Source organism: Ambystoma mexicanum, chromosome 7p, assembly GCF_040938575.1.
Source record: "Ambystoma mexicanum isolate Mex_15411 chromosome 7p, UKY_AmexF1_1, whole genome shotgun sequence".
Lineage (NCBI taxonomy): Eukaryota > Metazoa > Chordata > Amphibia > Caudata > Ambystomatidae > Ambystoma > Ambystoma mexicanum.
In genome coordinates, this window is record NC_090939.1 from 902,314,064 (window position 1) to 902,328,305 (window position 14,242).

At 44.9% G+C, this 14,242-nt stretch overlaps 1 protein-coding gene across 1 annotated transcript in view; it reads right to left on the bottom strand.

Annotated features, from left to right (window-relative positions):
* The window catches only part of TAGLN3 (transgelin 3), a 223,585-nt gene that overhangs the window by 145,504 nt on the left and 63,839 nt on the right, over positions 1 to 14,242 (bottom strand). Inside the window, exon 2 of the mRNA XM_069637181.1 lies at positions 1,636 to 1,817. Coding sequence (XP_069493282.1) covers positions 1,636 to 1,815 — 180 coding nt within the window. The 5' untranslated portion in view covers positions 1,816 to 1,817. The remainder of the gene's footprint in view (positions 1 to 1,635; positions 1,818 to 14,242) is intronic.

Genomic DNA, 14,242 nt, shown 5'->3' on the forward strand with positions numbered 1-14,242 from the left:
AACCGTTCCCTTCTGTCTTTCAAATGATCAACGGCTGTAGTCCAGGTTGGATCAACTAGGACATAGCAATGATGTTTCTGAAGATAACCCCACCTCTGTTACTTAATTGTCTCATAATGAGTCTGAGGTTGTGATTTGAAGTTCCATCTACAAAGAGCCTTTAGCTTATTGAAACGCCCCCTCCAGTCCATGTATTCAAGCGCTCTGTCATCAATATTGAAAAGCAAGATGTTCATGTAGAGCACCCATACCTCTGTAAGGGTAATTGATAATAATTTTGTTTTAGTCCAAATATTTGTGTTGCATCTTAATAAATATTCCTAGCTCTTGTTGGCCTGTAGCCTAACGACAACAGAGTGCCTCTCCTTCTGCAAAGAGTGCATTAGACACAGATTTTTCATTCCTGTATGGGCAGCAAACTAAATAAGGGCCAAATAGAGTTTCTTGTTTGTTAAAATGTATTCCCAAATCGCTTTCATAGAACTGGTGTGCTACCCAGGAAGGGTAGAGGCTGGTGTAAGCATAATACAGTTGGGGATCTCCTTCCATTACAGTGTACATATGTTGTCCTAAATTGTCGATTGCAAAATATGGGAGGCCTTGAGAGTAAACAAATTCAACGTATGGCTACCAGGCCTCAAATAATACAAGACAATAATCCAACCTCATATGTCTCAAATAACTTTTTTAACAACAAGATATTACATTCTTCTTTAACCATTAATCATTACAGAAGAAGAAAGCATTATAATTGTTGTACTTCACCATTTGGCTACATATGTCTCATTCTGTAATCAGGGACACAGTAATTTAACCTTTTTGAAATCTTGCATCCTCGGTAACCAGTGATCACGGGAAAAAACATGTTACTCCAGAATTTTGGGATAGAGGATTTAACGTCCCCCCCAAGCTAGTGCATATACATATACATCCAAGCAAGACCACATTTTTAGAGCATATGTTTACAACTTAAAGTCATCAGGGGTGGGCTGGCCTATAGGGAACTCTGGAGATTTCCAGGAAGGCCTATGCAACCTGGGTCTCTTGTGTGGTATTTCGAAAGGTTGGGTTTGCTGAAAATGTGTAATATGGGGCCACTTTGAAAAGGATGTCCAGTGCCCCTTTTGGTTCCCAGTCCATCCCTGATTGGCCTGTAGTGATTGGCCTGATTAGCTACCAGTAATCTGTATTGCACTTGGTCTTCTGCTCTTCAGAGTAACTATCTGAATTGTGGGCATGCCACAAACAGCACAAATTGGGTTGAGTTAGAGTGGTAGTGTAATAATGGCTTTGACTGTGAGGGGACAGCCTATGTATACCGTGCCTTCAGGAGGAAACTACCTCACCAACGTGAGGTGTTATGAAATATGGTATGGACATAATAAACTGCAGCCCAATCCATCCATTCTTTCTGTGAACAAACTGCTTCAAGCTAGCAAACATCACAGGATTACTTAAAACATGCCTTGTGAGCTCACCATTAGCCTGATTTCAAATCAATCTGTATCTAAGTCTGAAAAGTTGTGCCCAACAGAAATGTGTGCTTAATGTCAGCTGAACGTGAATAGCAAAACATTGATGACTGCTTTTTAAACACATTTATGATTTGACTATGTAATTATATGCAGTACTTACTGTTCCATCAATTAACCATTCCTGGAAATTGACCCTTCCCGGCTGTGGGGGTCCGTTGGTATCATTAGATTGTGCAATAATCCAGTCCACTAGTTTAGACTCTAGTTCCAGGTCATATTTCTGTTCAATTTTTTCCTGCACTTCTCGACTTAAGCCATAACTTGGTCCTCTGTTTGCCATATCTACAAAAGGAAAATATGAAGGTGAGTTCACCAAATATGGAATGAACTTTTTTCGTGGGAGAAAGCTTGCAAAATATCTTTACCATTACACAAAATGATATCAGAAATTAAAAGCTCAATAAGATTGTCCATTTGCCAAGCAGACTTCCAAGGACCCTTTATCAAGGGATTCTAACCATGGTTCAAAATACACGCAGGCATTGTGGATATGTACGTTTTCACGAGGGAACAAACTTGTGAGATTCGATGATTCTAAAGAAACACAGAAAAAGTTGCAATCTGAAGGCACGAAAAACGTTGAAATTTGAAGGCGTGGATAACAAAATGTTCTCGAAAATGTGTTCAGCCATCACAGACGTGTGTGTGACATGTGGTTTGCTGTACAGACATATAGCTCTCCCGCAAAGGCAGGGCCCACAGATTATGTTAGCGTGCTAGCTGCATGGAGAAGCAATTCTCTTGTGCCGCCTCCTCTCAACACAGCTCATTGAAGCATTAGGGAAATCACATTTTCAGAAAAACAGGGATGAGCAATGTCTATACGCCCAGGGAACACAAATTTAAGGCTCAAAACGCTTCAGGATTCAAAGCTGGAGGCTTGATGGAGGATCTGAGGGACCAGACCGTTGAGTGAGGCAGAAGACATGTAAGTAAATAAGTAAAATACCAATGTTTCTGACTATACGTAACAAAGGGGTGGGTGAGTGTGCGTGGCTGAAAACATGCATCGTGACATTATGTTACGGTGGAAATGCTGGTATATAATGAGGGCAGATGCATCATAAAAATATGTTTTGCAGCCACAATGCTAACATGTACTGTGGGCATATGCTTCGTGAAAATGTGTTACTGGGTTTGCCCAGTTACGTATTTATAATTAGGCCGACTAGGCTGGCAGATTGCAATAAAGCCGCATTTATATACCTGTTTATTTACAAAATATTGTTTGTTTTTAAATGAAACTTTTTTTTGTTTCTCCAGTCTGGCTGATGACTACATTTCCTTTCTCACAATGAGAGACTCATGGTCTTTCTGCTTTTTTGTTTAGGGGGATGCTGTTAGATATTAGCAGTCATGCACTTTGACAGCCAAAGGATTTCCTGTCCAATCTAGTATATATGCTTGATATTCACAAAACCTTTATTGTTATGGTGACGGGGGAGGAAATGTGTACCAAACCCAGCGTGCATAAAGTGTGTAGTGATTCAGTCATACCCCTCTCACGGACATATATGACAGATATAACGTTCTGTGGTAATTATTATGTTAAAGAAAGTACCTACGGGTCGGTACACCCACTTTCGGTGCCGCCGTTTCACCGCGGGCCAGTTCGGCGCGGCCACTTGGCCGCAGCGGCCAGTTTGGCGCGCCCATTTCGGCACGGGAGCCTTTCTGGCGCCGCCGATTTGGCGCGAGGGACATTTGGAGGTGGCTGACATTGCAGCCACATCTAAACTTCCTCATGCCAAATTTAAAAGCATAATTATTTTCAAATGCAGCACGTTGACAGGAACTGTGCCTGACAACGTGTTGCATTTGAAAATAATTTGGGGTCAAGTGACTGGCAGAGTTCTCGCCTGAGCCACTACCAGAGACCTGGCGGATGGTTTCCATAGCGACAGAACAAACAACTCGCTAGCCGCGTCTTGCAGCATACACGCCGAGCGAATTTCTGCCATTAGAAAAGTCACTGCGACTGCAGAGACGAGAGATATAGCATTCGCATCCTGTTCCTTCACATGCCCGCCTGCAATAAACGCTTACATTTTATAAACTTTTGTTTAGGCGATCAACTTTTGTTGACACTGGTTCACATGGAGCACTCCCTATAGCAGAGACGTGAACTCTCTCGAGGACTCAGAAAGAACAAGTAAGGATACCGGCTATTTGCATAGAGGTATTTTTATGGGAACATGCAGACTAATATGATGCCACCCACGCCTAGCACATCCATTGTGCACTCCCTAATTACATGCAGCCACTAACTGCCCACCACGGCAGCGGAGCAAGCATTTCTTTTTACCAGTTTATCCTCCCCAATATCCAGCTACGCACCCCTGGATCTATCTAGCAGTGGTAAGCATGACACAGTGTGAGCCGCTCATTGGTTCCATGATACATCAATCCTCTATGCACTGAGCCACGGATTTCTTGATATCACAAGCCCTCCATTTTTCATTCACAGCCGGGAAATACCTCGGCATGGACACCGAATCGCCCTTGGTCAAGTCCAGCCCAGTTGCCCAGAAGCAATGCTGGGGAGGGGTCTCTGGTGCCTCACCAACCCCTCCTCCCCCCACCCCCATCTGTGGCTAGTCCAATGGCCCCTCACGCCAAAATTCTTTACAAATGTGGCACATTGACAGGTACAGTGCCTGTTAATGTGCTGCATTTGCAAAGCATGAACCACCTCGCCTGGGACGTTTACCCCAGCGGGTGGCATGGGCAACTGCTAAATGCTGGCTTTTAGCAGCTAGCAAAAATTCCAAAGTTTAATTCTCTGCAAATGTGGCACGTTGACAGGTACAGTGCCTGTTAACGTGCTGCATTTTCAAAGCATGAACCACCGCACCTGGGACGTTTATCCCAGCGGGTGGCATGAGCAGCTGCTAAATGCCGACATTTAGCTACTGGCCCGAAAAGTAAAGCGCCAAATGAGCGCAAGAAAGAAATTAGATTATAGATCTGTGCAGTCTTGAGCTCTGGCTCTCCTGAGTTCAACCTGCAACACATAACCACTAGGCCAAAGGCAGTACAATGATGTGACATCACCAAGTTTCATATTTAGCTCGTAGAAGACTGAGCTTCCTAAAAAACTAAATAAATAAACAGGAAGCAAGTGGATATTTATTTATTTACTTTTTTATATTGTTTGCATCAAAGCGCCAATGAGTGCAAGAAAGAAATTAGATTGTAGATCTGTGCAGTCTCTCCAGAGTTCAACTCACAACACCTAACCACTAGGCCAAAGGCAGTACAATGATGTGACATCACCAAGTTTCATATTTAGCTTGTAGAAGACTGAGCTCCCTAAAAAAATAAACAGGAAGCAAGTGGATATTTATTTATTTACTTTTTTATATTGTTTGCATCTGTAAAGCACATATAAGTACATGTACACCTAGTATATGTGCATGATATTTTTAGGAACACTACATTATATGAATGAATGTATAAACATAAATAGATATTTGTCTACCAGTGCAAGGGCCCACACTGATCCATTTTTTGGTTGCTACCTGGAGGCCAAAGGTCTGAAGGGGTGGGAGGGGCTGCTACTTTGCTGGACTGTACTGGGCCAATGAGGTACTAATGAGGCCTTTTCCCGTCACTGCCATGGTAGTATTTAGGGAGTCTTGGTGCACTGACATGTTGGTCTTTAGTCTGCTGCACTGACTGGGCTGTGTTACAGTGCAAAAAACCTTCCTCCAACTTGTCTCCAGGAGCATGGCCGGCGTACTTTCCAAGCGTGGCAAACAGAACTTTCTCCATGAGGGTTACCAGTATATCTTTGATAGGCACAGCGCCGACCGGTCAAAGATATTCTGACGCTGTGAGGAAAAAGGTGAATGCAAAGCACGCCTACACACAGCAACGCTGGATGACCAGGTGTTGAATAGGATGCATGAGCATAGCCATGGCAGTGATGCCGCAAAAGGGGAAGTGTGCCACATCCTATCAGGGATCAAGGAGCGGGCGATGGGGACAGTGGAGTCACCAGCGTCGACCATCAATGGAGCTCTGCAGGGGACATCAACAGCCTTGCAAGGGAAGATGCCAAGGAAGGACGCAATTCGCAAGGTGATCCAGAGGTGTTGCAATTCAACCCACAGGGTACCACCTCAACCACAACACCGAGCGGCAATCAGGATACAAGTAGCCTACAGGGTCTACCATGCCACACCGAATCAGCAGGAACGCTTTCTCCTTTGGGATTCGGGGGAGAATGATGAGAACCACATTCTCATATTTGGCCGTGAGTCGCACAGGGAATGGGCTGGTCAAATGGAGAAGTTGTATGTGGATGGAACATTCAGCCTGGCTCCAGCGCTCTTTGCGCAGATTTATGTACTGATGGCAGAGCGGGGAGAATTTGTGCTGCCGGTCCTCTATGTCTTGCTGCCCAACAAGGAAAGGGGTACTTACCAGCGCATGTTTGAGGCTGTCAATGACATGTGGTCTAATCTTGATCCGGCATCCATTTCAATGGATTTTGAACAGGCTGCCATTGGGGCTGCAAGAGCAACATTTCCAGGCGCGCAATTACATGGCTGCCTCTTTCACCTAGCCCTCAATGTCCGCAAGAAGCTTGCTGCTGGAGGTCTGTGTCATGCGCCCCTTTTTCACGAGGCATTGGTTTCGATGGAGGCTCGGCCGCCATTGAAATGTTCCACCATGTTACAGCCGCAACGCCTGGCTGCGCGCTCGTCTTTCTCAAGATGGCCGCCGCCAGGGTTATCAGGGCTCTCACTCCTCGAGCAACTCACGTTGCAACTTAGCTCCTTACTGCTGGTTAATACGCTAGTGCTCTCTCTTGGCTCTGCTGAGCCCCCCTGTCCTGCCTTGGGCTCCTGCCCGTCCCTCTCGTTCCTTCTGTTTCTCTCGTCCGTTCCCCTCAGGCGGACGGTCCTTCTTTCTTTGGCTCCCGTCTCGGTTCTCTCTGGCTCTCTGTTTCCGTATTGTTTATGGATTCCGGCATTCTCCTGTCATTCTGCCTGTACTCACCTTAGGCTTCTCTCTGGATGCTCGGACCTCATTCCTTCTCTTTCATTGGTCCGCCTCGCCTGCAGACAACTTCGATTCCATTGCGGGTGAAGTCCGCACCTACTACCCGGTTCTCGTGGATACTCGAAGACCAACCTCTTCCGCTGAAAGTTATCGGGACTCCATCCTCTGGCATCAAGGAGTCTTGGTTTTTTTTTGCCTACCTGTTTTTTTCCCCTCCGGTTATCGCGGATCCGGGGCCACTGGTTTCCGGTACTTTTTCGGAAACCATTGTGGCGTCGTTTTGCGGTAGACCATATCTAATAAAAAAGAGGACCTACCTCAAAGAAAGAAAGAAGAAGATTAAGAAGGTCCTTTCTTCAGGTGAAGGTCCTTTCTTCAGGTGAGGGGTTCAGGGGAAGATACCGATTTGGGAAGTGACCTAGACATTGCAGACAAATCAGAGATTTGTGACAGTCTGCTCCCAAGGTAAAACAATGAACCGGCATTCACACTGGCAGCACGCATGATCATTGCACTTGCCTTTGTGCCAATTCAAGACCTGGACAGAGCCGTGATCATAATGGACAACGCAATGCCTGAAGAGTTGGTGCCAGTCCTGCGCTGGTTCGAGGACAATTACATGGGCTGCCAGAACCCTGACCGTAGCTGCTGCCGCGCTGTGTTCCCACCAGAGATGTGATCGGTGTATGAAAGAACTTGCCAGGAACAGGCACGAACTAACAACTTTGCGGAAGCTGCCCACCGCAGGATGCAGGCTGAGTTTGCTATGGACCACCCTACTCTGTGGAAATTTGTAGATGGGGTACGGTTCATACAAAAGGGCAGAGATCAACTGTACGAGGAATACATTTGTGGCGAATTCCCACCTGCAAAGCGCAAGAGATACCTGGACCAGAGCAGGAGGGTGCAGAACATTGTGGCGAGCTATGGCGAGCGTGATGTTTTGGGGTACCTCTGCGGTCTTGCCTACAATTTTTTAATGGAGTAGACAGATGCATTTCCCGCTACTTTAAGGTGTTTGTGCACATTGCAATAATAAACATATCATCCCTGCAGTCCTGTGTTTTCGTAATTTCATTGGGGTGTTTTTTTTTATCTGTGTGCCATTTCTTGAAGTGCCCTGGCCAGTGAGACTTTGGGTTTTGGGTTTTGCGTATCCCTCCCTCTAGTATTTGTAAATTCGCTGGAGGTAGTGGCCTTGCGTTAAGTTCTCTACCCCACAGTCTTGCAGGCCATGGTTTGTGGATAAACTGAACCTTTCTTAAATTTCCCCTTTTAAATAGAAATAATGTGATATTTTGCAAATAGAATAAAATTAAAAGCTTTAGCCCAGCCACGAACCACGGCCTGCAAGATTGTGAGGCTTGGAACTTAACCACAAGACCAAACTGGCCTTGTGCCTGAGGCAGCAAAAGTTACATATTTAACCCCCATGATTGAACAGTCCAATAAAAAAAAATAATAATAAAGCATTTGGGCAATTCACAATAAAAAAGAACCCCCTGTCCACTACCACCCCTCTCCTCCCACCTCTAACCCCCTGCCAGCTACCACCTCGCTCCTCCACCCCTGCCCGCTACCACCTCCCCCCTCCCGCCACCTGCCAGCTACCACCTCTAAACCCCCTGCCAGCTACCACCTCTCTCCTTCACCCCCTGCCCACTACCACCTCCCACCACCTGCCAGCTACCACCTCGCTCCTCCACCCCCTGCTTACTACCACCTCCCACCACCTGCCAGCTACCACCTCTAACCCCCTATCAGCTACCACCTCGCTCTTCCACCCCTGCCCACTACCACCTCCCCCTCCCGCCACCTGCCAGCTACCACCTCTAAACACCCTGCCAGCTACCACCTCTCTCCTCCACCCCCTGCCCACTACCACCTCCCACCACCTGTCAGCTACCACCTCGCTCCTCCAGCCCGTGCCCACTACCACCTCCCCCCTCCCACCACCTGCCAGCTACCACCTCTAACCCCCTATTAGCTACCACCTCTCTCCTCCACCCCCTGCCCACTACCACCGCCTGCCAGCTACTACCTCGCTCCTCCACCCCCTGCCCACTACCACCTCCCCCCTCCCACCACCTGCAACCTACCACCTCTAACCCCCTGCCATCTACCACCTCTCTCCTCCACCCCCTGCCCACTACCACCTCCCACCACCTGCCAGCTACCACCTCGCTCCTCCACCCCCTGCCCACTAACACCTCCCTCCTTCCACCACCTGCCAACTACCACCTCTAATCCCCTGCCCACTACCAACTCTCTCCTCCCAAATTCGCTGGAGGTAGTGGCCTTGCGTTAAGTTCTCTACCCCAGAGTCTTGCAGGCCATGGTTTGTGGATAAACTGAACCTTTCGTTAATTTCCCCTTTTAAATAAAAATAATGCAATATTTTGCAAATAGAATAAAATTAAAAGCTTTAGCCCAGCCACGAACCATGGCCTGCAAGATTGTGAGGCTTGGAACTTAACCACAAGACCAAACTGGCCTTGTGCCTGGGGCAGCAAAAGTTATATATTTAACTCCCATGATTGAACAATTGATAATAAAAATAAAAAAAATAATGAAGCATTCGGGCAATTCAAAATAAAAAATACTATAATGCGGTTGCGCAATTCACATTAAAAAATACTGTAAAGCATTTGTGCAATTTACATTAAAAAATACCGAACCACGCAAAAATATGAGAATCTCCCCAAACCCCCCCACCTCGTGCCGAAACATCCCCGCGGCCAAACGTCGCAGCACCGAACTGGGCGCGCCAAAACGGGCGTACCCTATTGGCTCCCCCGCCGAATCGGTTGCGACGAATCGGCCCGCGACGAATCGCCCCCTGCCGAACTGGCCACGCCTAATCGTCCTGCTCCGCCTACGGGTACGATCATTGAGGGGAAGGCGCTAAGGGCCCAAAATAATTTGCTTAGACGGGAGGCTGCATATTCCAAAGACCCACAGACCCCCCGTAAAGGGAGACTTGGATGTCAGAACTCTACCTTTTTGGTTATCAGAGAAACATGTTGTAAAAAGAAATTCAGTATGGATTGTCATCCAATTAAATATAGTTATCAGCAAAATATTAGCTTTCAATTATGTTTTAATTGTCCCATTGACACAGTTGCTCAGCCAACACTTGTTTCGACCCCCACTGGGTCGTCCTCAAGGCAATTCAATCTGTATTCCAAATCCCTTTTCAAAATCCGCATGGAGAGCAACAGTGTAGATACATCAAATGATCCTTCACAAGTGCACCAAATTCATTGTCCAAAGTTGCATCATATCCAAATCATTGCTCTAATTTAATTGGACAATCCATACTGTAATTGTTATGTTCCCAAAATGCCCCTTGATATGCAAAGCACCCGGAACCTCACTGTTTTATTACTGCAACTCCCCCTTCTCACTGGAATTCTTTCAACACACACACACACACACACACACACACACACACACACACACACACACACACACACACACACACACACACACACCATAATTTGCATGTTCAAATACAGATGACGTGCATTTTTAAGACATTGCAAAATGAGGATTTACCCTCCAGAAAAGTGAAGATTATAAATGATGCATCATTTTACAATATGCTTATGTTTAAGTCAAGCAGAGAGTTCCCACAGGTGGGCACTAAAATGATATTCAAAAGCAAACACTACTTTTCCCTCCCCTGCTCCACTTTTCAGAGGTCTGTGGGCACCCAAAAAGAATACGCATGAAAATAAATGTACAGAAGTTAAAATGGCAAAGAGAAAATCTAAATGCACAACTGCATAAAAAAGCTGGTGTAATGAGACACAAAGCTAAAGAGTGAAAGAGAAAAAATACAGGGTGCAAAAGATGCATACCATATTTCACAGCTATCAAGAAGAAACTTCTGAAGTGCCCTGTCCTGTATGCCATAGTTATAGAAGCTGCCCAGGGCTTTCATGACATTCAGCTGCACGCTCAGTACTGCCAGGGGAAAAACTGCAAATTATGCCACACAACACATAGGAGTTATGTTTATAAGTAACCTTTACATGAATTAGCTAAGGCTATTCATTTTAAATACCCGGTAGGACGTTTACTGTGAATCAGTACCTCAAATGACAGTGAGGAAATTCTATATCCATAACCCACAAGTTTTAAAATGTTCCTAGGTTTTGAGGAGTTAACAAAACAAGTATTTTAAATTACATGAAATGCAAGCTGGCAAGCCCCATAGCCCACTGTTGGGTGTCTTGACCCACATTCAAGTTATTATGCTGCAACATTTGGGTCTATGGGCTCAGAAAATCCAAGATGGCCGAAAAAGCCCACATTGCGCCAGAATCCAGGAAAACCGTGCAGGTTTTGCGCACACCAAAATGGTCGCCTAACCTGCCACCCACCAGTGCGAGCGTGGTGGGCCAGAAGCGCCATGAGTGAAACGTGGTGCCAAAGGAAAAACAGCAGTGCTTGTTAGCTCAGAAAGCGCTTTGAAATGTTCTCTGAAATGCAAGCTAAAAATGCCTATTTTAAACATTGCAAGATATTCAAAAATCTCAATGAACACCAGCAGACATTTGGCAGAATGTGGTCTTGTGTGCATACAAAATCTGGAAAGATGAAGAGCCCAAAACAATGTTTATAACAAAACTGGCTGAGCTGTGGATGTCAGCAGCTTAAGTTAAATTGGACTGAAAGCCACTATAATCTAAATGTTTAAAGTAAATGAGTGACCTACTGTTGAGTGTCACATAGTTTGCAACTGTTAAATGTCATAGTTTTGAACTTATAATCAGCATTCTAGCTGCATGTGTAAAAATTGTAAGTTTGATTTGAGTGAAGAAAAACTGGTAACAAAAGTGACATTTGGCTGAAGCCTGGCTTGAAGAGAGTGAATTCTGCCCGGCAACTACCCCCGAGAGGAGTTGAAACTTGCTCAGCCACTCTTCCCAGGCCTGGCTGCATTCTGCTGCCCCCACCAAAAGGAGATGACACCTCTCTGATTGAATCAGGGGAGGAGCACCTAGGACTGGAGGGAAACAGAACAATGAGCCTTCCTTGGCTCAGGCAAATGTTAAATTAGGGGGGGAGGGGGTCGTAAATGGCTTCCTCTTGAGAGAAACTGGGAGGGGCAGTGCCTCTGTGAGCAACTTGAGTTGGAGGAAGTGGACAAACCAGAAATTCCACCATGTGCTTTGGGAAACCACACCCCTCTGGGCCAGAGCATAATTTTAAAAAGATGGATAATTCATAGTACGGACTTGTCAACATTATATAATTAATATCATTATTCTTGTGATTTTTCTGTACACATTTTAAGAGGTGTTAGGACTCTGTACCATGTTCTGAGGCAAAACCCCATGAATTATGGAGATTGCAAACACGGGGTTCACGCTAGAAAAATGAAAATTTACTGGAATATGTGTAGAAAAGTGGTGTACATCTGTGTCATTTTTGGTAAAAATCCAATATTGGTAAACCAACTAAAAACGAAAATAAGTTGCCATTTTTGAACCGTGGCTCTTAGAAACATCAAAGTTGGAACAGAGACCTACCCGAAGTAATATATGATATGTACATGTAATGTCAACCACTTGTGTATTTGGGAAATATGTTTAGTTATGAAAATGATTTTCTAAGGTAAAAGCAAAGGGGAGTGTTCTTTCTTTGGAGCCATAAACATGACACCTGATGACATAGGATGACTCACTGCTCCCTTCTCAAATCAGGTCAAAGAGAAATCCTTGACCTATCAAATCATGAGTGGGTTGGGCATAGAAAGTTAGCATCCAAACCCATTTTCAAAAGACATAAAAAGAGCCACTGGAAGCCGGACAGGAACATTCATTTTCCAACCTTCAACTGAATTCCTGCGCAGCACGCTGACGGAGAACTCCAGAATCCAGAACTCCAGAGATCCAGACTAACTCCAGAACAAAAACTCCAAAGAGCTGAACTCTTCAGCAGGCTTCAAAATCTTTTGCAAACTATTCAACCGCCGGGCTGTGCAGTTTGCTGCTTGCTAAGAGTCCTGTGTATCCAGAACAGAACTAGTACCCAGAAAGCAGTGCGGTATCCAGAATCCACTTGAACCAGAGACCCAGACCAGACCGCTGTGAACAGAACCGGTGCCCGATTGACCCGCCGAGCAGAGAGAACCGCAGCTAAACTTGTTGACCAGATCCGTGGCGAGGCCATTCCTTTCGAATTTATAGTGTGAGTACCCAGCTAGAACTGTGCAGAACCCATCTCTTAGCTTAAAATAATCTGATTCAAAACATTTTAATCTGTTTAGAACTGCATCATGAGAAATCGTGTGTTCCTCCTGTTGATTGAAACCTTTCAAAGCGCATCTGTCATTCCGAAACTGTAATTTCATTTCTGAAAACCTACCTTTACAAAATCGTCTGTATCTTTGGAACCGTGCATCCTAGGAACGAAATTTAACTTATATTGTAAAGCTAAGATTCCCAGCTTTCCAACAGGCTCTAAACCAACTTGTAGCACCTCCGTAATTGCGCTCGACTCACTCGAAAGAAAAGTGCCGCGATTTGACATTTTGCTTCATTTCAACCACATGTAGAAAGATCTGTCCTTTGCTTCCATTACTGAAATCCATTTTCAACCTGATAATCCCTCATTAATCATTGTTAGTGTGGACCTGAACTGATTTAAAGTATCTCTCACTCACCCTGAACCTCTAGAGGGAATTAAAATCAATTTTAGCATATTTCACTCCCTTGCAAATCACCTGAAAGTCTTTCGCCTGTGTTTCAAAATCATCCCTGGTGCTATAAGCTTGCTAGGGGGGAACTGAATTCATATTGTACTGTGATTGTATTCCTAAAGACTGTGTGTGTTACTTCCATCTCCTTACATTGCATAGGGGGGAGTGAATTGTCAGAGAAAAAGTGATCATATTATCTCTTGCTGAAATCATTTCAAGTTTATTTCTGTACTGCCTTTTATTCATCTTTGCATCTCCTTGAAACCATAAAGCATTCTCAGCTACCTTATCCTCTATACTACTCCTAAGTAATTAAACCAGTGTGCTAGTATAACATCATCCATTGTTGATCACTGTCATATGTCTAAGTGTGATATCAAATATTAATTTATTATAAAAGTGTGATATATATCTATTGTTTCATTTTTCAAATAAACCTTTTTAATTTGCAAAACAAACCTACCTCTTGGCTCAGTGGGGTCAGGGGGATTCTAAGAGAGGGGCGTTATACAAGGGTTCATCATCCAGATTATAACTTGTCATAAAATATATATAAATAAGGGCTTCCCTTGAGCAATCCCAGACAAGGCACTGACTTAGTGGGAATGCTTGATTGGAGTCATTAACACCAACCACACCCACAAAAGTAATGTGTGCATAGCCCGACCCATTACTCACTTTCACTATTGGGGTATTGGGTAAGGATGTAAACAGTATTTACTAAATTGATTAAAGAAGCCTGCACTACAGCAATGAGAAATACTGTTGCTACCCACCCCTGAATGTTTAGAGTCACGCTTACCCATTACTCCACCGTGAGGATGCCCAGTCAAAGGTTCCTAGGACCATCTCCCTCTGTGTTTAGTCCACTGATTTCTTTATGTCCAAGCAGTTTCCATATTTAACTTGTGATTTTTCCATCTTTTAATGGCGTTCCAGCCCAAGGGCTTGGAGGTGCATGGGCTGCAGCCGCCTTATCTTGGTT